Source organism: Artibeus jamaicensis, unplaced genomic scaffold (genome assembly GCF_021234435.1).
Source record: "Artibeus jamaicensis isolate MK-2021 breed Jamaican fruit bat unplaced genomic scaffold, CSHL_Jam_final contig_548, whole genome shotgun sequence".
In the NCBI taxonomy this organism is placed as follows: Eukaryota; Metazoa; Chordata; class Mammalia; order Chiroptera; family Phyllostomidae; genus Artibeus; species Artibeus jamaicensis.
Window position 1 is genome coordinate 5,222,946 of NW_026521883.1, and position 23,835 is coordinate 5,246,780.

The 23,835-nt window shown below is 51.5% G+C and overlaps 1 protein-coding gene across 2 annotated transcripts in view; it reads right to left on the reverse strand.

Moving 5' to 3' along the window:
* Positions 1 to 4,331: 4,331 nt before the first annotated feature.
* Positions 4,332 to 23,835, reverse strand: part of PAQR5 (progestin and adipoQ receptor family member 5) — a 72,988-nt gene continuing 53,484 nt past the window's right edge. Inside the window, exons 4-7 of one of the 2 annotated variants that reach the window (XM_053670114.1) lie at positions 20,641 to 20,767; positions 13,619 to 13,715; positions 11,367 to 11,508; positions 4,332 to 8,271 (exon numbers count right to left, since the gene is read on the reverse strand). In XM_053670114.1, the coding sequence (XP_053526089.1) occupies positions 8,030 to 8,271; positions 11,367 to 11,508; positions 13,619 to 13,715; positions 20,641 to 20,767 (608 nt within the window). In that variant the 3' untranslated portion in view covers positions 4,332 to 8,029. The remainder of the gene's footprint in view (positions 8,272 to 11,366; positions 11,509 to 13,618; positions 13,716 to 20,640; positions 20,768 to 23,835) is intronic. The other variant, XM_053670113.1, reaches the window with a different exon arrangement.

Below are 23,835 nucleotides of genomic sequence, written 5' to 3' on the forward strand. Positions count from 1 at the left end.
CGCATTTCAAACGGGCCAATCAGCGCCTGCCCACGAAAAAGGCGAGGCCGTCTGGAAATTGACTGCTCCGCCGGAAGTGGCGCTCGTCTCCTAGGCGACTGACGCGGAAAGGGCGCGGGGAGTCTGGGTGTCCACGTTACCGCGCTGGACCCGCGACCTCAAGTACAAAGTACAATTCCCTCCGTTTCTGATGAGGAAACTGAGCGTTTATTTTCCTATAGCCTGAAAAATCCAATGGAAGAGCACGTCCAGAAGTCAGCACTGTCGTTCCGGCCCAGGAGCGTCCTATTTTTGTGTTACGTCCGGCGCCCTCTCTAGCTTTCATATCACCGCATCTTGGCTTCCTTTCTCTTCACCTTTCTTGGGTTCTCCAGCTCGTTCATTTAGATACATTGTTTTATCGAATTTTTTAAACCGTTTGATCATAGGCATACAGGAATGAGTGAAATTTGGTCTTTGTCCTTGAGGAGCAAGGTCCAGAACCACTCTTTTCTACGATGGCTAAATCTGTGGCTTTATTTTAATTTTTGATTTTAGAATGAGGGGAAGGGAGGGAGAAAGAGAGGGAGAGAAACATCGATGTGGGAGAGAAACTCCAATTGGCTGCCTTCCATATGCATCCCAAATAGGGACCAAACCTGCAACCCAGGCATGTGCCCTACCCAGGAATCGAACCAGCGACCTTTCGGTTTGAGGAACAACATCCAACCAGCTGAGCCATGTGACCTGGGACCATCAGTCTTTTCTTTATTGTCTTGTGTTTTGTATCACACTAGGAAAAGTGTTACCCACTGAAAGAATATAATTATATATTATCATAAATTATATATAATTTTTAAAATATGTATTTTTAGTGCTTTTCCTGCTTTGTTTTTATGTGTAAGTCTTGAACCATTAGGATTTAACTGTTGTCAGATGAGAGGTTGGGATCTGTACCATTTAGAAATTGGGCTTGGCCGCCGGCTTACCTCTTAGTTACTCTGTAGTGTGGCTTTGGCTTCAATCTCTCTGTTGGAACTCTTCTCACCAAGATCACGCCTCGTCCTGGATGCTAAATCTAATTGACCCTTCCCCACCCTTATCTTACCTGACCTTTTAATAGCACTAAAAATATTTATCATTCATTTCTTCCTATGCCTTTTTCTCCTGGCCTTCTAGCACCCTCGCCCCCCCCCTTTTTTGCCTCATTTGTGCATTCTTTCTCTCCCTTTAATGTTGTGACTTAGGGTTTTTACCTCCCAACCACACCCATGGTTTCACGTACCATTCATATTTGCTCTTCTGAGTTCCAGACTCATACATCCTTATGGATTCTCCACTTGGGTGACCCACAACCACCCCACACCCAGCATACCCTAATCTCTTCCCCTGAGCCTGCTCCCCATCACCATCTATCCATGCACCCAAACCGGAGTCCAAGGTAGTGTCCTTGACTTTTGCCTCCCCTTCTATTCCAACATTCATTTCCAAATCTTGAGAGTTCTACCTATAGCCTCCAAACCTCTCCACTTCTCTTCATCCCCTTGGCCACTACCATCTCTCACCTGATGATTGCAGCATTATCCTAACAGGCTTCCCTGCTGCTACCTTTCACACCAGGATCCTCTTTGCAGCCAGCTCACCTATAAATCATAGGTCTGGTCATGTCACTTCTGTTCTTGTAACACTGCAGTAACTCCCCATTGCTGGAGACCCTCAAGAGGGCTCCAGTCCTACTCAAGTTCCTCACCTACCATTAACCCCTGCAGCACTGCCCCCCAGCCACGTTGACCTTCAGGGCCCCACACTCACTGGGCTCACACACCACTCCCTCTTGCTGTCAAGCTCTCCTTCCGCCCTTCCTCTGACAATGACTCTTTATCCTCAGTTCTCAGCAGATCTGGATGCTAGACCCCTCTTTAAATCCACAGTCCCCTGCATTCACCCAGTCACTGCTCCTGCTGATTCCTTTGGTGCTCACTTCCCAGTTTACAGTCAGTTTATTACTGTCTTTTCCAGATTATCCCTACAGTCTCGCTAGATGGCACTGTTGCACCCCCAGAATCCCACAATGTGGATGCTCCATTGAGTTGAGAAGGAGTGAGTCTATCCCTTCAGAGGCCACCCCAGTGGAGGATTTAGGTCCTCCAGCTTTGCATCACCCCCAGCTTTTTTTCAAGCCTGTTTTTTCTTCCTCCCTTACTTCTATCCATATTAAGCTCTTTGGCTATTAGTTTTCCTTAAAATGCTAATTCATTATATCATTTTTCTGGGTTTCCCACAGGCACCTCACACTGAACACATCCTAATCTTTCCCCCTAAAAAGCTTCCATAACCAGTAAAAGATTTGTATTTCCATTAGAATTAGAGATCCAGACCTGGGGTGAGTAGGAGAGGGGATGCTGTTTTTTTAAAAGTCAGGTTTATTGGGGTATAACTTACCCTTTTTAGTTGTACTGTCTACATATTTGATGAACATACACTATCCTGTAACCACTGCCACAATCACATGTATAATATTCCCATCGCACAGAAATTCCCTCAGAGTCAACAACAGGCCCCTGTCCCAGCCCTTGGCAACCACTTTCATAACTTCCTTTGAGTTTTGTCTTTTCCAGAATGTTTCTTCTTGAACTCAGCATAATGCTTTCGAGGTTTATCCCTGTGTTGCATGTACTGGCAGTACATTCCCTTTTTAACGCTGAGTAGTATTCCATTGTATAAGTGCAGGACAATTTATTCATTCACTAGTTTGATGGACATTCAGGTTGTTTCCGCTTTTTGGCGATTATGAGTGAAATTGGTATAATTATTTGTACGAAGGTCTTTATTGTAAGCATGTGTTTCCATTTCTCTTGGGTGGGAGTACTGGTATTGTAAATGTAAGTTTAAATTTATAAGAAACTGCCAAACTGGACTGGGAGGGTGTTATGCAAATCTCTGAAGAGTGATGGACAATACACAAATTTGAAACCATAATTAATCCAAGCATCCAGCTAAGCAAGTACAGCTATAGGAACTGAATAAACACCAATGCCCAGAACCTACCAAAGCCCAGGAGGGGAGGTGGTAGAATGGAGGCAGGAATACTGTGGGAGCTGGGACACACCCAGCAGTCGAGGGAGAGAGTTCTGTCCTTTGCCCTGCTGTTCACTCAGTGAATTCCCCCTTGGAAACATCATCTCACATTCCCAGGACACTTATAAAATGACTGACTGGAAATCAATGCTTTATATACTATGAAAAAATGAGTAAAATCAACAAGCTTGGGGAGGGGAACTATAAAATTGACACAAGAAACGAATGGTCTGAACCACGTTTCAAATGGATAACATACACAGACAGGGAGGCTGACACTAACCCCAGTGATGAAGACTATTTACTACACGCCTTCAGGGTCAAGGCAGAACGATCTTGAAACTTATATTGAATTCAAATTAGTAGGCTTTTTCAGACATAGGTAATTTTAAAACAACATTGTGTACATCCTGGGATTGAGCAAATAAGTAAATGCACTGTGGATAACAGCAGAAGAGTATTTCCATTAAAGAGTTATTATAAATAAATATTGAAAGAGGGAAGGATAAAAAGTACCTGGGGATTCTTTGTTCTATTTGCAACATTTTTCTAAGTCTGAAACCATGTAAAAAAAAGAAAAAAGAAGAGAAACAGTTGGACTATATCAGTGCTTCTTAATCTCCCTTAACATTAAAAATCACCTAGGGCGTTGGCAAAAATTTAAAACTCCAACCCCCATCCCTAAACCCTTGAGTATTCTTTGTCTGTTCATTTGGGCCTGAGAATGTGCATTTTGCACCAAATACATTTTTGAAAGGCTGGATGAAATGATTTTTGAGGTCCTTTGTTCTATGCCTTGGAGGAGGTGAAAGTTAAGCCGGTTTTAGAAATCTGCGGCTTAAATGAAGAGAATGGGTGCGACGCCTCTTTGCAGGACAGTACTACAGGGTTCAAGCATTCATTCGAGTGTCAAAGGGGCACAGGAAAGCCCCTTGGCAATCTTCTAGGTAGAACATTCCAGAGAAATTCTAGAATTCTTCAAATGTTAAGTCATCCAGACACCTTTTGGAGTTACACAGGCCAGGGATCAACAGCCAGTGGTCCATCCTTCTGAAAGGACATGTGCCAACTGGCCTTTGCAGGTCCTGCCACCTTGACCTGAAACACCCGCCCCCCCCACTGGCATGGCCGGCACCTTTCTGCCCATCAAGCCTTGCCTTGAATGTCAGCTTATCAGAGTGGCCACCCACTCTCACTTGCCCTACCCCATCCCTCCCTATTCCTTTTCCAGACTTTTCTTTTTCTTTTTAAAAGATTTTATTTCTTATTTTTTAGGGAGAGAGGGAAGTGAGGGAGAGAAACATCGATGTGGGAGAGAAACTGACTGGTCGCCCCTCACACGCCCCCAACCAGGGACCTGGCCCGCACAACTCTTTTGGTTCATAGTCTGGTGCTTAGTCCACTGAGCCACACCAGCCAGGGCAGATTTCTTTTCTTTTTTAAAAAGCTTTTTAAAGGTTTTATTTATTTTTAGAGAGAGATGAAGGGAAGGAGAATGAGGGAGAGAAACATCAGAGTGTGGTTGCTTCTTGAGCGCCCTGCACTGGGGACCTGGCCCACAACCCAGGCATGTGCCCTGACTGGGGATTAGACCGGCAACCCTTTGGTTCATAGGCCTGCACTCAATCCACTGAGCTACACCAGCCAGAACAGACTTATTTTCTTTATAGCACTTACCACGATTTGAATTAATCTTGTCTGACTGACTGATCAGAACATCAGCTCTGTGAGGGAGGAGGGACAGTGTGGGTTTTGTTCACTTCTGTGTCCCCGGTTCCTAGGACAATGTTTGCTCTGTATACACCAGGCACTGAATAAATGCTCATCGAATGATTTAGCAATGCACACATGTTCAGGTGAATGAACACATCTGCAGTGTGGTAGATGAAATATTGCCAAAGCAAGTGGGAAACAGGACAACTCCTTTATAATAAATAAAATTTATTTATTTCTCCCATAGTTTAAGGAAACCAGACACTGAAAGAAAATCTTCGAGTTTGGGAATGGGTCTTTGCCTTTTATCCATTATGGATCATTGACTAGAACATCAGAGGCTGGCGTTCATGTTAGAAGGGTATAATGCTTCATATGAAGGGTATCACGGCCAAAACAAACTGGGGACACAATAGACCCAAAAGACACGCTTTGCCAATGTATCTGACAGTGTCATTCTATTCCATGCCCTTCCTCAGAACTTCTCATATGAGCAGGGTTCCACTTTGAAAAACACTGCAACCAATCAAATATTTAACTCACTTTTACTCAAAAGTTTCTGAACTCCCATTTCCAGTTCTAATCAACAATGACAGACATTTCTTCAACAAAGAAGATGGATTGTTCTTCTCTAAAAGTCGAGCAGTAGAAAATGAAACTCTACAATGTGTAAAGGGAGGGACAGTTGACTAAATGGCCTTGTTCGAACACATTCAAGTTTTATCACAGATGTAATGGCTGGTAAGTTTCAGAGTTGTGTTTCTCAAGCAGGGGGAAGGGAAAGAAGGACATCCCATTGGAAGTGTACCTGCCGGCCCCCACATCACCCCTTTTGAGACAGGGCGAGGGTGAGCAGGTGACACCAATGGGAGGATGGCACGTGTCTGAAGTGTGTCTGAAGTGTACAGAGACATCAGAGTTTGTTTGAGAACTGCATTAAAAAGCATCTTCCTGGGGAGGTCTTCGCCCAACCCACTGCCAACCTTTTTGACTTTCTGGGATGATGTAGGCAAAACTACACCCACTTCAGACTTAATACTTAGTGATAATTCACCTATTTGAACTCATTCTTACTACATCTTAGAAGCTTCTAAATCAGTGTACTGCAAAGTGTTATAAAACTTCAATGTGTAACACTGTCCAAAAATATACAATGGGACTAAGTTTACCAAACTTACAAAAACATTGTGAAACATTGGATCTTATTTTGAGGATTTCACATTTCTTTTGTCATCTTTAGGCTCGAAAAGTAACCACCAAAGATGAAATAATCTAAAAGCCCTTCAGGTTAATCGCCTGTTATCTTCCAACTATGTCTAAGCTGAATGCAGAACATGACTTTACTGTTATAAACAAGAGAATATGAAAGCCTTCATGTCTCTGGCATTACTAAAATAAGTTATTTAAATGCTGTTCTTTTTTTCACTACAAAATTGCCATTATAGTAAAATGAAATGGAAGCCCACTTACCCCGCTGGAGTAAAATTTTACTAATGATTTCAGATTGCTGTTAAAACACCAAATTTTGTCGGGTACAATAGTTTGCAATGAATGTACTGAGGCCAAAAATTTACCATATAATTTTATCAGTTTACTTTCCCGAGAGGGAGTAAACAGATAATAAAACTAATGAAATCATATTTCTTGACCACTCTCATCCAGTATAAATTGTTACTTGTCCTCAGAGGATTGGATGATGAGTTATTTACAAGGCCATTCAACCCGGGCCAATTAACCAGAAAGGCAGTATCCTAAGACATGGGGGTGTTCCTGAGTCAGCAAAGAGGATCCTGCATTGCAGACAGCCCCTTAAGTCATTAACAAGTGCAAATCAGGGGTGGATGGGCCTCTGTTGACAATCACTTTGCGTCAACATTTCTGTATGCTCTGAAAAATACCCTGAAATACTGAACTTCAATTAGTAATGCAACAGATGAGAAAATGCTCAGTGTTTTAGTGCTATGCAGAGTAGAAGCAGGGAACACATCCTTAGGTCACGAGTTGCTAAAAATTACATCAAGGAAAACAAAGCCCAGTGCCTTCTGGAATTCCTGACACCAGCGTTTCTTCAAGTTGGGCCTGTGGCCCTTCTGCATTAACATCACGTGGGCTTGCTCCAGTGCAGATGCCCTTCCGGGAACCTATATTTACACCAGCAAAACAGAGTCTCCTGGTTTCCCTGGGAGCCTGCATTTGTCACAAGCTCAGCAAAGTGTTCCAGATTCTCAGGAAAGCTTGGAAAATCACTACATTCGACCAATCGTTTGGCAAGGTCTTTAGTGTCTTCGGCATGTGAACACTAAAATTTGCAGCATATTTGAAGAGATGAAGCAACATGAGATGCATGACATCCCTACATACAGTGCTGTCATTGTTTCAAAAGGTGACCAATGAGCAGGACCAACAGGGCGTGACTCGGCCGACTCCCGCAGTGTAACACATTACACCTGCACTGCATAATACTTCACAGCATCAAACGGGCAACAAGAAACCAGAGCAAAACAGAACATATGAGATGACATCAGCCATAGGCTGTGGACTTTTACAAAAATCCAAATTCATACTCCAAAATGCAAATCCACTGACATAGGAATTTGCACTCTGAAGCAGAACAGACCTGAGGAAAAAGAGGGCGCTCTTTCTGTCCATGTCCTTCACTAGGTGGGAAGAGAAAGAAGACCCCTCCTCAAACCAGGTCTCTCTCTTCCTTCCGGAACGCCTTTCCAGTCCCCAGGGCTCCCACAGACCCCAGGTCCCCTCTCTAAGGTCCTGTCCCTGACCTTTCTGGCTCACTCCCCTCCCCTGCGGAAGCCCTTGGGAGAGGCTTTGCTACATGGAACTCATCAAATGAAGCAAGTTCCACTTTTAAAAAGTAATACTACAAGGGTTGTAAAGCTTCACCTAACTGTTTAACGGTAAAGCTGTGAAGGCAGTATGGTCAACCCAACTGCTTAAATAGAATTGCAAAACTCACTTTAAATAAAGTTAAAACTTAATGAAATAGTAATGATGTGCCTGAACAATGACTTGCACAAACCCACGTTCCCCTTTTAAAACCACACATGCAGAATCAGTGCACATTTAGAGAAATTTCCCCAGGTACATAACTTATTGATATGAACCCACTCAAAAATGCCAAGACACCAGTCATTATGAATATTTCAGGCCAGTGTGAACTGGTCCCACACATCTGGTGGGACTTGCTGGTGGTTAGGATGCTGTAGTTTGGCATTGACATCTGGCACAAAGAGGGTCTGACTCAGGCTTCTTTTTTATGTGGCTCTGGCTCAGGCGCCCGATACAGAACAGCTGAGAAGTAAATTATGTTGCTCAGGCTGAAGACGAGGCACAGAAGCACGGCTCCGGCTATCTGAGGCAGAGACAGGGCCCCGGCGCTGGCCAGGAGCCATTCCTTCCGCAGAGTCTTGTCCAGAAGGATGGCTTCCATCTGCATGTATGTAGCCAGGATCACACACACATGGAACAGCTGGTGACTGTGACCTACAGCAAGTACACACAAGACCACCGAGATCAGCAATTAAAAAAAGGAACGACTACGGATGCATGCTGGGGCACGTATGCTAGAACCGCCATGCTGAGTGAAAGAAGCCAGACACAAGAGACACAGACGGTACAGTTCCATTCCTGTCACTGGTCCAGAGAAGGCAAATCTGCAGGGACGGAGTGTGGACCGGTGGCTGCACTGGGTGGGGGTAGGAGTGGGGGGTGAACAGCATATGGGCTTGAGGGGTCTTCCTGGGATGATAGAAATGTCCCAAACCTCATTTATGGTGATGGTTGTACAGCTTGGTAAATATACTAAAAGTATCATTAAACTGTATACTTGAAATTGGGGAATTATGGGATATGTAAAATATGCTTCAGTAAATTTATTTTTAAAAAGTAATGTGAGAGAAATAGAAAGGCCATCAGAGCAAACTGAACTCAACAGTCCTGTTTTTCACGTGAAGACGTTAGGCTTCATGCTCTGCCAAAGGCCATCGTGTGAAGGCCAGTGCTAATGAGCTCACACTCTGACCTCAGTGCCAGAGAGCAGCCGCCGGAGTCTCCGTGGGCCACTTAGGACGTGGTCCACTCCCTACCGCTGGTTAGTCCCAGATGCGACCTGCAAAAGCTCTTCCTCCCCGTGGCCACCTGCGCATTCACCGGGTTGGGAGGGGGGCTTGCAGAGGATGCTGGGAGTGGGCAGGGACGGGCGAATTCGCTGGTTGGTGAGAAAAGAAGTCCAGGGCTGGGGACAGCTTTGGGAGACACCCTTCAGGAACCAGGAGGGAGATGAAGTGTCATGGGCTGAACTACATCTCTGTCTTCCAGATTCACATGTTGAAGTCCTAACCCCCAGACCTCAGAACGTGGCAATATTTAGAAATGGGGTCTTTTAGAGCTAAGTTAAAATGAAGTCACTAGGGTGGGCCCCCTATACTTGGTGTCCTTAAGTAAGAAGAGGAGACTAGGAGGTGCACATGCATGTACAGAGAGGGGAGACCACGTGACGGCAGACGAAGGCGGCCGTCTACAGACCAAGGACAAAGGACTCAGGAGGAACCAACCTGCTCACACCAGGATCTTGTACCCCTAACCTCCAGAATGTGAGGAAATAAACCTCTGTTGTTTAAGACACCCTGTCTGTGGTTCTTTTGTTATGGCAGCCCCAGCAGACTAACACAACACAGGCGTTAAATAAGAATTTTCCTTCAGTAAAAAATAAAGGGTTCAGTGTTGTACCCCAGGACTGCACCCAGGAAAGGGCCGGCCTGGACACCTGCACAGCTGGGCAGCAGCAGGGCTGGAAGTGAGAGTGCACCTGGGTGGTCGATGCGTCCCTATGGCGGGGAGCATCCCCATACGGAGAAGGTGTGTTTCAAGGTGCCACTCCTGCCTCACTCACTGCTATGCTCACACCACACTGACGGGCTGTGAACAGTTTCCAAACCCTGCGGGTGATGCAGCAAAGTGGCTTCTGTCCAGCAGAGAGCCATGCTCTCCAAGGACACAGGGCCAAGCAGAGAGAGGTGACTCGCTCTGCTCACCAACGGAGGCTCAAACTTGTCTCCGTTAGGACAGGACCCAAAACAACGGAAGAGCCCTGAGCCCTGGATGCACCTGAACTGCTGCTGCAGCAGAGGGAGTGGTTTCAGCAACCCCACCCACAGGAGTGGGGAGGGCTTCCTGGGGGCCGGCCCTCTCCAGCTGTTGCAGCACTTCCCTCTGGGGCCAGTGGAGAGGGAGTCCCATGTCCAGCAGACCCAGTGATTTAATGATCTCTCATTAACTGCTGTCTGGAGAATTTATCCCCATAGGGATGTCTTTCTGCTCCGTGTCACTAGGCCCAAGAGGACAGGAGAGAGTGAAAAAATAAAATGGTATTAAGGCAGGGAATTGGCAAAATAAATGGTATGAAGCCAGGGAGCTGGCGAAATAAGAGCCAGGAACGCTTTGCCCGCGGCCCCAGACTTCATGCGCAGTTACCTCAGCAGCACCAGCCAGGGTGGGGGGGGTGTGTGGTTAGTGGGCTCCCGTGGGCAGGTGCCCCTGGCCCTCTCCTCTCTCTTCTTTTTTGAAATCTGCTCTCTAAGCATTATGCTGGTTGTAATCCTCCCAGCAGGAGAGAATAAGTAAAGGAGATAAAACTCTAACCAGGACGAACAAAGCAAATCTGACCATGTGTCTTAGGTGGGAGGTGATGGAAAATTATAGACAAAATGGACTTGGAGAGAAGCAAGGTGCCTGCCCGCCACAAGGATCCCCACGATAGCTCGTCTGAGGGGCTCTCTCCCCAACACACATCAGCCTCGACGGAAGGGGCCCAAGGGCCTCCCCCCCAGGCCCAGAGCCGAGGTGGGGGAGTCGCGTCCTGCAGTGCCTGCCACACGTCCTTAGACAGCGAGCGGACGAACCCCACCAACAGGTGTAAGCCCCGTGGCTCCCACACCTCCTCGCCGCCACGTCTTCCTTAACTTCAGTGAGCACAGGCTGGGGAGAGAACCACACAGCCTCTGGGTGAGCACGGCCCCGCCCCCCATGTTTCTGGTTTGCGATGTCTGGGGCAGGGCCTGAGAACCTGCACGCTCCCAGGTGATGCTGAACCTGCCGGTCTGGGAGCCGTCCCTGAGAACCACTCCTCTCCCCCGACTCCTGGCTCTGTCGCACCCACCAAAGGAGGCCAGCACAGAAACGTTCCCCTCGGCACAGCCCTGCACAGTTGCGCCCTTGCAGCCGTGCGTGCCCTGTCTTTCCTCTTCCTCTCCAGGGACGCCCTCAGTGGTCATTGGACAGTGAGATTTCATGTTCTAGATGATAAGAGGGCTACCCCACATCCCACAGGAATGCTTTAGAGTCTTAGACCCACCGGCTCTCCCATCCTCCCTGGTCATTTTCTGGATACGTACATTCTGGATGTGGTTAACGCACAATTTCACTCGCCTTGGCCTGCACCTGGAGAACTTCCTGGAGACCTGCTTCTCTCCCTGCCCCCACCTCCCCGCTCCAGCTGCATCACCGGTGTCAAGGATGGGAGCCCCCTGCCCCCACCCCTGGGCTGGAGGGCAATGGCAGGGGAGCCACGGATCACTCACCGATGTAGTCGAAGCACCCGGGGGCCAGGCGCTCTGGCAGGTGCGCCGAGTAAAAGAAAGAGGCCAGGAGAGTCATGGCCACGTGCTTCTGGTGGTACAAGGTGGCTTCGTTCTGTGCACTCTCCCCTGGGAACAGGAACAGCTGCCGGTATTTAAAAGAAACATCGGGCCTTGAGAGGAGGCCCACTTCCTTGTGTCCACCGCAGACAGCTTGGCACCCACGCGCAGGCCCCGCGGGCCTGGGCCCCCGCCTCCTCAGGGCCGTGGCTGGGAAAGGGACCTCTCAGGGGCTGTGTGAGCAGAATTCCTATTCTGAGAGGGCTCAGCTGAGATCCAACGCAACTGTGTTTTAATCCCCCAACTGCTCATGAGAATCTTCTCGGTTAATTACAAAAAAAAAAAGGAAGGAAAACAAAAGAGAAGAGGAAAGGAAATGGAAAGAAAACCCCATTAGATACATTCCTGTTCTTTGTTCCAGAGGTAATGTGTAAGTTTAGTAGAAAGTGATCATTTCAGCCCCGGCTGGGTGGCCCAGCTGGTTGGAGTATTGTCATACACCAGAAGGTTGCGGGTTCGATCCCAGGTCAAGGTGCATATGGGAGGCAGCTGACAGATGTTTCTCTCTCACACCATATTTCTCTCTCCTCCTTCCTCTCTCTCCAAAATTAGTAAATATATCTTCAGGTGAGAATTAAAAAAATAAAATTTTTAAAAAGTGATCATTTCACTTTGAACTCGCTTCTAACCAGCACATCCACCGAATTGATACACCTAATTGAGACTTCAGGGTTTAGCAATTCCTCGAAGGCCTTCTGGGTCATCAGAAGGTATCACTTACAGCCATGATACTATTTCAGAGTTATGTGCAGTTTTGTTATTGTTATAAATGACGGCAGCAGCCACCACCCTCAGCGGTGCGAGGCCAGGCCCGTGGCTGCATCATTTCACGGGCGTCTCACACGCGCCGCGAGGCGGAGTCCATTATGCAGATGAGGAGGCTGGGCCAGAAGGTGACACGAAGTGACGTCAGGATCTGGATCCAAGCAGACTGATCCCAGAATCCGTGCGCTTGTCCCCGTTGCCGGTTAGGGCTGGACCTCCCTCCCCACTGCCCTCGGCAGCTGTGTGCCAGGAGCCCACCGTGCCTGTACCAACGCAGACCCTGAGCTGTGTGGCTTGGTGGCACAGGGGACCCGCTTGGCCTCTCTGCTCCAGTTTCCTGTGTGTGGCCTGTGTCCCCAAGGAAGCAGTGGCGGGAACGGGCTGCACCCCCATCTCTGGGTCTCCCCCAGGCCCACACGGACCAAGCACAGAGCATGTGGTTAGCTCTTCAGCTGGGGGAGCCCCTCTGCCCCTCCCCCTCACTCCTTGGCACTGCCATCCCGGTGGCAGGCATCGGACCCCCAGGCTGCCTCTGAGAGGGGAATGCCACTCGCTGGGCGCTGACCGTGTGCCAGGCATCGCCGAGCCCCACAGCTCTCTCGTTTTGGCGAATCCTCTCTACCCCACTACGAAGGAGGGGGTGTTAGTCCCATATACAGATGAAACTGAGGCTCAGAGAGGTTATGTGTTCTGTCTAAGGTCACACAGCCAGTGAGCAGTGGGACTGGGATTCGAGCTGAGGCCCATCTGTTTTGAGAGTGTATACACTTCCTGACTCCCATTCTTTCCTCCTACACCCTCCTATTTTGTGTTCCCCGTCTAATTCCCCTCTCTCCTTTAAGACCTTCATGCATTCTTTCCCATCACTACTAATAATACATTCATTGCTGATAATAAATAACAATGCTTTCTAGGGACTCTTGCTGCCATCTCATGTAACGCCCTCCCCAGCCTGATGAATGGGGTGTCACCAGGCTCATTCTCCCCATGAGAAATCAAGGTGCAGAGGTGATGGATCACTTGCCCACAGGCTCCAGTGAGTGAGTATTAGAGATCTGTCTTTAGAGCCCGTCCCCCGGCCACTCTACTAAGCCCCAGAATGCCTCCCCTGCCCGGCCCCCTGCCACTGACTGCCCCTGAGCCCTCCCCCCCCCCATCAGCACCGGTGGCTGGCAGGGCTCCTGTGGTCCCTCAAGGCCTCCGTGTCATGCTGTCTCCTAACCACTCCGCAAGTGCCAGTGAGGAAGCACCTGGGGCTCCACTCCTGTGTCCTGTGGTGACCAGCGTGGTGCTCTGACCCCCAGGGGCTCGTGAAATAACTGCCTCCCTCCCGGTGCCACCAGGCAGAGGGGATGGAGCAGGGCCCTTACCCTGTAGAAGATGGGGAGAGAGTCCCAGGTGTAGGGATAAGCGAAGGCGAGGACGCGGAGCATCTTGCACAGCCTGGGCTTCTGGACTTCCAGAAACCTAAATCGGGGCGGAAGGGTGGGGGAGAAATGGGAATGGAAGGAGTGTCAGTAAATCACACACACCTGCAAATTAAACATAGCCGAGGGCAAGCTGCCAGTGCTTTTGGGAGGCAAGCATTTTGGGACAACCTCCTCCAGCAGCTTCTCCACCAGCCTCTTCCTTTCTCCCTCCTCCCACCTCCCACGGGAGTGGCTCAGCCTCAGAGGTGACAAGATCTCGGGGGAATCTGTCTCCTGGGGCCATGAGAAGCAATGGCACCCAGATGACGCCAGGGAGGAGCACTCAGCAGGAGCCCTTCAAGCACCAAGTCATTTAACTGCCCAAGAGCCTTTCTGCAGAGCAGTGACCACCAGGCCAGGACATGCATGGGCGTGGGTGGCCGCAGTGGCACAGGCTGTGAAGCACATCTGTGAAGGCTGAGATGCCTCATTAGTCAGGGCCACCCTGGTGATTACCATGCAGAAGCCTTGCTTCAGTTAGGTGTCTGGTCACTCTGAGGGATTTCTAGAACATTTACTACCACACGCAGGGATACTGCTGCCTGGGGAAACTGAGTCAGTGCAGTTTTTCCTTTTCTCCTTATCACCATCCCCACCCGCCTCCAACACAAAGACAAGTGAGGCCAACATTCCTCATGCTGACCATCACAGACAGGCAGGTCCCCGGGATGGAACAGGACAGGGCCTCAGCTGGCCTGGGCCCAGCCTGCAGAGGGGCAGCGTCAGAGGATGGGGGGCGCGGGCCAGCACAGCTGGCGGCGAGAGCATGGGAGGGGCAAGGAGAGGGCCCAGGCAGAACCACAGCCCTGAACGGGGCTCCGGTAAAGGAACACTCATGCACCGGGGACGGGTGGCGGTGCAGGTGCCTGCTTCAATACTGCAGGGCGTTGTGGAGGGCTGGGTCCTCCCTTGGTGCCCACAGGGCTGCACAGGTGACATGCAGAGCCAGCATGCCAAGGCTCATGGGCTGTCTGTTCTATAGGACAATGGAGGCACTCAGCCTCCTCAGCCTTCCACACAGTTCTGTCTGTCATCACGCTCTACCGAGGGGACAGGGTTTTTGCCCCACCACCATGCCTCACCTCTGCTCCCCAAACCCCTGTCCCAGCCCACAAGCCTGCACCTTCTCCCCCAGACACGGTCTGCTGCTCCCCCCAGCCCAGGCCCATTTTCCCTGACCAGGTTGTCCATGTGCCCCATGAGCTGGTGCAGGCACCTGACCAGAAACCCTGTTGCTGCCCATATCCTTGGGAGTGGGATGTGGCAGAGACCCCCATGCCTGCCTCCTGCGTGGTCGGCAACCTTCTCAAGGGCTGGAGTTGGGTTTGCTCGGGTCTGGGTCCCCACGCTCAGTTCAGAGGCTCGTGTGAGGTCCTGGGCAGAAGACACAATCCATCAACCTGTGTTGGGCCCGTCCCTCGGGGTGGCTGAGCACAGGGGTCTCTGCTCCAGGGTAAGAGGCAGCCCTGCGGGACCTGAGGAGCCCCACAGACCCCAGAGACAGGCTTCAACTTCACTCAAGCCCACCAGCCCGTCTATCCTGTCTGGACCCTGTGCATAAATCAGAGAAGCACCTGGAAGTAGGAGGTGAAGAAACAGCTCAAGGAGAAGGAGGAAGAGAAATAAGGGATCTCCGTTCATCATCCCCCCAAACAAAAACCCCCGCCTTGGAGTAAACCACGAACCCTGGGGTAGGTGAGGCAGCCCAGTGCCTGGGTCCCGCATGCAGCATGCGCCCCGGGCAGCCTGGGCTCAGATCCTGCCTCTGCCCTGCGTGCCCGTGTAACCGCAGGTCCTGTACTTTGTGCACTTCGGAATCCTCGCACGTAACACGGCAACAACAGCCGTATCCCTTCACAGGCTTGCTGCAAAGACTTGATGAAATGGTACTCACAAGGAGCTTGTATCTGTGCACAGCACAGAGGGACCTTCATAAATGGCAGCTTCTACTGTTGTGTGTCTACTGAAGGTGTGTCGTGGGACCCATTCTCTCCCCTTCCCCACCTTGTAGCCACGTTGCACCAGAAACCAGAACAGGAGGGCACAGATGGATGCTGGCTGATTTGTCTAAAGTCAGAGGACTAATAAGGGGCAAAGCTAGGATTTAAACCCAGGGCTGTCTGGCTCCCATTTCACACCCCCACCCTCCAGCAGGCCTCAGACCACCATGCGACCTCTGTTTGTCCTTACCTAGACCCCTCAGCCCCAGGGGGCAAACTGAAATAGCCCCTCTGCCCCAAGAACCAGGGCAGGTCTCCACAGCCTCCTCAGTCTCCCCAGGCCGATCCGGTCGACCACAGCAAGCCCGCTCCCTCCTTCCCCATGAACTGCCACCCCCTGTCACATCTGGGTGAAAAGGGGCTCCCTGTGAAAGCATGCTCTTTCTGTGGCCACTTACACAAGAAGAAAGCTGGCTCTGGCTGGTGAGGGCCATCTCCCAAAGCATGAATTTCCCGTGACTTGAGACAACATTTCACCCAGCCTGATAAAGTGCTTTCCCAGGGGCAAATGAATCAGCCTCTCCGACTGCAATGCTGAGTCTACAGGGGGGAAAAAGGAGAAAAAGCAGAACAGAAGAGAGACAGCAATAGAGAATAAAAAGCAGAAAGGCTAGCAGCCAGAGAGAGAGGGGCCTCCCACTACCAAGGTGCAATTCCAGGCCAGGCCACGGGGTGTCGCCACAGTCAGGGATTCTGCCAGGGAAGGGCCAGCGCCTTGGACTCTGGCAAAGCGCCTCTAACCACAAAGCCGGGACTGGTAAGGCAGTCCCTGCACCCCAGGGTGAGGGGCCAATTCACAGGGAGTCAGACCTCCTCTGCCTAGAACCCAGAAACACCAGATTTCGGGCGAAGCCTCCATCAAGAGAGGGTCGATGCCATTCCAGTCTGCTTTAAAACCTGATCATTCTTATTGCAACGAAGCTGGAAGCATTTGCCAGCAAATTCTGGAATTAGTGCCTGAAACATGTGGGACTTTGGAAACACCATTCTAATGCTGAGGGTCCGTGTGTGTGTGTGTGTGTGTGTGTGTGTGTGTGTCTGTCTGTCTGTCTGTCTACGGCTGTTTCACTGTTGTCTGGGTGGCACCGCAGGGACGTGGTCGTGGCCCTGGCCCCAGCAGCCCGTGGTCATCTGGCTGAGCCCTCTGACCTCTGGTGTATCTTGAGAACCACTGTCTGCTGAGCCTCCGGTTTCCGGCTGTGACCTCCACACCCCATCCCAGGCCTCCACTCTGCTCTGACCGGCCGTGCTATGGTGTGGCTCTCACAGGAATGACAATCGCGGCCCTCACAGCACCGACCACAAGGCATCACGCTGAGCAAATATGTGTCAGAAAGAACCCCAATGGCTGGGTTATTTGGATGGATAACCATAAAAGTCCCTGCGGTGATTTGTGATGCACAGAAACACTGGAACTCACTTTCCTGGGCTTTTGGGTGCTGGGCAGGCACGAGCAGATGGGGCCTCCATCACCCCACCTGGATCCGAGAACCACAGAGGGCTCACACATCCCCCCAGTTCCCCTCTCAAATGCTACAGAACAAGAAAGCAGTTTTCTGGAACATGTTCATTTGAAACAAATTCCATGGTAATAAGGACCGCAAACCCAGCCAGGGGAGTCCACAGTTCTCTGTGCGGGGATTCGCTCTGAGGATCAGGTGAATGTGCACTGTGATGGAATGAATGGCGTTTGGACTGTGATATGCTGGTGGGCATGTGACTACGTGAAAAGCTACTAAGGGCGTCTCCGTCCCCTGCTGTGCTCAGGGGAGGAGAAGGTGGGCGGGTCTTCGCTGCTCATGGCCATACCACGGACTGAGGAGCTGGAGGGAGAGGCAGAAGAGAAATCTGGGCGAGGACGCAGGCATTGCAGAAGGCCCAGACCAGAAAGAACTAGAGGACGTCTTCTCAGATGCCCTTGTTTACGGTGGGCACACGGACGCCCAGAGGGGCAGTGAGTGACTGGCCACATAGCATGGCCGTGAAACTAGGAGACGGCCCTCAAACTCCTCTCTATCTGCATCTCCTGAAGTCAGTCAGGGCCAGAGTCCCTCCCCACCCACGTCATTCTTTTTACTCCTCAAATGTGGAAGACAGGGAATGAACACAAAGAGGACAGGCCTTGTAAGATCAGGGCAGCCACCAACCTGGACAAGGGGAGAAGGAAACCTAAGGGCCCTCACCGTGGGACATCCGCTCTCCCTCTGGCTCTGAGAATGTGGCGTTTTAAAGGCTCCGGTAGCTCGCCGTGATGGTACAGTGGTTAGTACTCTGCGTTGTGAGAAGATGGCGTTTGTCCGCTTTCTCCCCTTCTGGTCCTGCACAGGCCCCTCACCGGTGGTTGTTAACATGCCTGACAGCCCCTCAGAGCGTGGAAGCTGAGTGCAAGGAACCGTCTTCCTAGGAATATCGCTGTCCTTCAGGAGCACAACGCCAGTCCCCAGCAGGACACCTCCCAGTCCAGCCCTTTCCTGCCCCCTCACCCTGTCCAGGCTCTTTGCTCTGTCCAAGGGTCCTTCTGTCCTCCAGAAGAGAGAATGCCACTTCAGAGAACCCCGGTTACCCACGCCGATGCCATTTGATCACTGTCTGTGCTACATTCTGTAATGCTACACCTTAAAGGCCATTTCCCCACGGTCTGCAGTCTGCCCCTCCTAAGGCACTGGGCACTCTCCGAGGGCGAGGACTGTGCCCCACTCCTCCTGGTATTCTCAGATCTCAATGCGATGCCTGGACCATGGCAGGCATATAAGACGTGTGGAGTGGTCGGTCGGTTGCATGGATGGACAAACGAAAGGATGGACAGGTGGGTAGGTGGGTGGATGGTTGGCTAGAAGGGTTGATGGAATAGCCACAGATGTGCCCACAAATAAACAGAAATAATCCATTTCATTGAGAAAGGAAAAGCCCCCGAACACGGGCACTCAAGAGATTCCTGGCCAACCTGCCCTGCCAGACAAGTTTGTCCAACGGTGCCAGCCTTGCTGCGTGCAGAATACCTGCTCACTGTATCCGAACCATCGGGGGGACGCCTGGCCGGAAGGAAACTGTCTGCCCTGGTGGCTTACAGGTAATCTGGAAAGCTTTTTTTAAAAAAAGCACCAGGTGTTCCAGGGATTTGCACTGGTGAAGCATGCCCGGGAAGGCAGTGCTGGGCCCTGAACTCTGGGACTGCTCCTCCCACACCACAAAGCCTTCCCAGCCCCCAGCCCTTGCTGCCCCCTGACCCTGAATTCCAAACACCAGGGCTACATGGTCCTGCAGGAGCCAATCAGACAGGCTGGGGACTCATCCGGGTCCCTGGACCAGGCCATCGGCGAGCCTAGGCATCCAAGGACACTGCCCGGTGGCACGCTTCACCTGTCGAGGGGTTTCTACACATCCTTGTTACTTTTCTGTGTGTGTCATTCCCCGTCCCACCCAAGGCAGGGACCCTCATCTCTGCAGCCCTCCCAGCTCCTGCCAGCCCTGGGGCTGCACTGCAGAGAGAGATCTTTAATCACCAGTGTCCTTGAGGAATGGGGGGGGCGTCAGGAAGGAAACAATCGCCCCATGACATCCGATTCTATTTCTTACTCTGTGGGCAGACCCTGTCTCCTTACAGCTTTAAGGGAGCCCTGGGATTTCCCAGGAGAGGGAAGAGAGAGTCTACCTCCAACTCCCACGCCCAGGCCTTTCCACAGGACGAAGTAACAGGAAACCCAGCGTTGAGACTGCGCCTAGAAAGGAGACTCGCGCCCCTGGAAAGCTCGCTCCAACCTGTCCCTGGACGGGTAAGTGGAAGGCAGGTCAGGGCAGGTATTGCTGGTGCTGGTTTAAGAATACACCTTTCCATTCTTAAAGAAAACCAGTTTGTCAAGTTTGTGAACTTGACCTACCTCTTGCCTACCTCTCGGGTCCCATGGAACCTAAACGTCACCCTAAGAAAGCTGGAGTGCAAACCTCTGTGAAGTCACAGCAGCACGCCTCTCCCTCCCGTTTTCTCCTGTGTGGGTGCAGGGGCTGGCGGGGGGCGGGGGGGCGGGCACAGCTGTAGGGAACCCAATTCTTTGAGGCCTGCAGTTCACCAGGGAGACTCGGACTGGCTCATGGAATTGCGATAGAGGGCACTGACCCTCGGTGTGACCTGTCAGCCAACCTTGGTGCCACCGAAGCACCTGGCACCCCAACAGCTTCTAGAAGGGCTGATGCCCGACACCACCACTTAAGAGGTTTCCTAAGTAATTTAGGGCACTGGAGCTTTGGAGCAGTCAATTTTACAAGAGCTAAATAAACTAGTTACCCTCAAAACAATGTTTCTGGCTCTCCTTGAGCTTCCTTGAATGAAAGAGGGGACACTTCGAGGGAATCAGAGTGAGTAAGCTGGGTGTGACTTGTGGCTGTGGAGCTTGCTTCCCCTGGGGATGTGTCCGACATGTGACCACCGTGTTACCTGTCACACATATCTAGAGGCAGGACCGCTTAGTCACCAGTAGCAGGCACTCCTCTGGGCCAGGTTTGTACATATGTACGTTACCTACAATGCTTACATCCATCTCACAAGGCAGGTGTTGGCCCCATTTTACAGATGAGCAAACTGAGGGTCAAGGAGGATAAGTGACTGTCCAGCAATGAGACCAGCACATAATTTGCAGGGCATAGTGCAAAGGGAGAGCGTAGGCCCTGCCTTGTTCAAAAATCAAGAATTTCAGGACAGCAATAGCAGACTGTTGAACCCAGTGTGGAGCCCTCTGGATCGTGGGGCCCCGAATGACTACACAGGTTGTGTGCCGCTGAAGCTGGTCCTGCCCAGCTACAGGAAGTCCATGTGGAGCTGAGCCCCGGCTCCCGAGTGCCTGTTGCACACCACCCCCCCACCAACGATCTGTGGTGACACACACAAGGCCCCCTCCCCCTCCCATCTGAGACACAGTGGCCAGGTACCTGGAGTAGCAGGAGAGGCCGGTGCTGATGATGGTGTTCAGCACAGCCAGAGTCAGGTAGTAGTCATGGAAGGTGCTGCACACCAGGGTGTCAGGGAACGAATACGCACAGTAGGCAATGGCTGAGCCTGGAGAAGAAAAATCAGCCTTGGGCAAGAGGCCACTACTTGGCACTGTCCAGACTGTCGGGGAGACCAACCCTAGCACGTGGCCGAGCCCCATCCTCCCCGCCAACCAGGGGCAGTCCTGCTGCTACGCCCTCTTGTGGGCCCCCACCCCTGCCCGAATGCCCTCCTGTCTCCACTGCCTTACCCAGATCCTAGCCTGAGAATTTACACTGCTTCATGGGCTTTGCATATGTTAACTCACATAATCTTTAAATTTATTGATTTTAGTGGGGAAGAGAGACAGAGAGAGATCGATTTGTTGCTCTATTTACGTATGCATTTATTAGTTGCTTCTTGTATGCGCCTTGACTGGAGATGCAACCCACAACCTCGGTGTATCGGGATGACGCTCCTAGCTGGCCAGGGGCTCACAAAATCTCTACAACCACAATCCCGCACTTACCCTCGTGTTATAGATGATAAAGTGGAGGCACAGAGCAGTTTAGTAACCCACCCGGGGGCACACAGCTAGAAAGCAGCAAAGCCAAACTTCAAGCTCAGGGCCGTTCAGGGACAGTCTCTGCTTTTAGGTACATGCTATGGTCCATGATGATACTCCAGTGTGCTAGCTTCTCTCTGAGTGTGCACATGATGACACTCCAGTGTGCTAGCTTTGCTCTGAGTGTGCACATGTCGTCCGCCCTGTGGCACAAGGTGCTCCTTGCAGAAAGATCCAGGTGCAGGGAGGAAGGGCCCTTGCTGCAGTGAGGCGAATCATGTCAAGGGGCTGCAGGACTGGCCAGCTGAGAGGCTGGGTATGAGGCTGGCCTCGGGGTTTTTTGTTATTTGTTTCGGAGTTTGTGAGAGAAGGGCTAACTAAGGGACTTCATGAGACCTGTCTGCTGCAGCTTTTATTTGAAAGAACAGGGCAATCACTGCCTGGGGACCTGGATTCGATGGCCTCTCCAGGCACCCTCACCTGCTGAAGGAGCAGGGGCAGCCTCTGGGAGAGGCAGCCACGGGCCTGAGGGATTGGGCCTAAGGTCACCTACTATTCCAAAGACAGAGGATTTGGAATTCAAGTTCAAGGCTGAAACAGGCCTCAGGGCCACACAACTTCTGCCTCTGATCCCATTTGACAGATGGAGTCTAGGGAAGCCAGCCAGTGTTCCCAAGGTCACACAGGCAGAAAGGGCCTCAGATTGCTCCCTCCTGATGCCGTGCTCCCTCCTCTAGCAGGTTCCGGCCGGGAGCTCCTCCGGGGGGACACTGTCCTCTCTCCGCCTGACACGAGGCCAGGACGCATTCACCCTGTACATGCTGTCTGGGGCCTGGGTGCCAAGCTCCGTGGGTGGTACAGGAGCGAGGGGCCCCAGATCCTGCCAGAAACTGCAGTGAGACGCGCACTTGGTCAGAGCCTCCAGGCAGGCTGCAGTGCAAGGTGGGCGTTCACGATGGTGGGCATCCAGCCACGGCGGGGGAAGCCTCCTTAGAAGGGGGGGATTCTCACAGGGGCCCGGGGGCAGGGAGAGCTTCCCGGGGCCGTAGGGGATGGCTTTGGACGCCAGACTACGGAAAGTGCACTTCATCTTTCAGAAAAGTGGGAGCAACCAGAAGGTTTCTCTCTTTTTTTCTTTTATATATATATTTAGATTTTATTTACCAATTTACTTTCGTGAGAGGGGAAGGAAGGGAGAAAGAGAGGGAGAGAAACATTGATGTGAGAGAGAAACACGGATTGGTTACCTCTTCCATGTGCCCCAACTGGGGACTGAACCCAGAACCCAGGCATGGGCCCTGACCAGGAATCGAACCAACAACCCTTCGCTCTGTGGGACGATGCCCAACCCACTGAGCCACATGGGTCAAGGCTCTTCTTACTTTCTTAAAACAATTTTTTCATTACAGTTTACATTCAGTATTATTTTGTATTAGTGTCAGGTGTAACCAGAAGGTTTCCGAGTGGGGAGTAAGGTGGCCGCAACCTGGTGGAGGGGCAAGGATGACCTAGAGGGAGGAAGAGCGGGAAACCGGCAGGGGGGAGGTTGGGGGGAAGCTGGAGCAAAGCCACCTTCCAGGCACTGAGGGTTTCCACGGGGAGAGAGGAGAGCGGGGAGGAGAGGGGGCTGCAGACTCGGAGCTGGGTGTCCTGGAGGAACCCACAGGCTCTCTGGCCACCGGACTTTCCTTCCCTGCTTACTGAACTCCCTGCATCAGGTGCTGGGCTGCAGGCCAGAAAGCCAAGTGTGGAAGGTTCATGTTTGTCCTCAGGGAGCAGTTCCCAGTGAGGAGCCGGGGACCAGAGCTGCATGGAGGTGGGTCCAGCCCCGGGCCCCTGGCTCTGCCATTGACAATCTGAGTGACCTGGGTCACTGACCTTCACTGTGCCTCATTATTCTCACCTACAGTATGGGCACAATGAGGGTCCCACTTCAGGGGACTGCTGTCAGGGTACCTAGGTCACCATGGTAAATGGCTACCCTCCTATGCTTCCTAAGTGCCAGGCACTGTCCAAAGTGCTTCACTTCCAAAATGCATTTAATCTTCACAACACACCTATGGGGCAGATGCCAATTTTGTGGGTGAGAGGATTGAGGTTGAAGAGCTTAAGAAGTCTGACCAAGAGCACATAGCTATTAGGGCATGGTGGCAGCAAGGCCACTGAGCTCCCATTATGCTGCGTGCGTCAGTGCTCAGCGCGGAGTCTGCCCTGTACTGACTGCTCCCATAGTCCTTGTCACTGTGAGTCCAGGCAGGCGATCAGGGCTGTGGAAGCTCCGAGCTAAGGAGTTTGGGCTTCGTCCCAGGCAGTTGGGAGCCCTGAAAGGTGTTAAGTGGGAGGGCTGCCATGGTCAGAAGGTGTTGGAGAAACTTCCCCGGGACCACTGGGCAGAAATTGAGTTTGAGTGGGGGGGCAGAGAGGAGACTGTCGTGACACGCAGGGGAGAGGCATGGGGAGCTGAGCCGAGCCAGTGGGGCAGAGCCGCTTTGAAAAATATGGAGAAGACACCACACAGAACATGCTGATGAGAGAGGACGGCAGAGGTGGGGTGGGCTGTGCAAGGGGGAGGGGGAAGTGAGGGTTACCT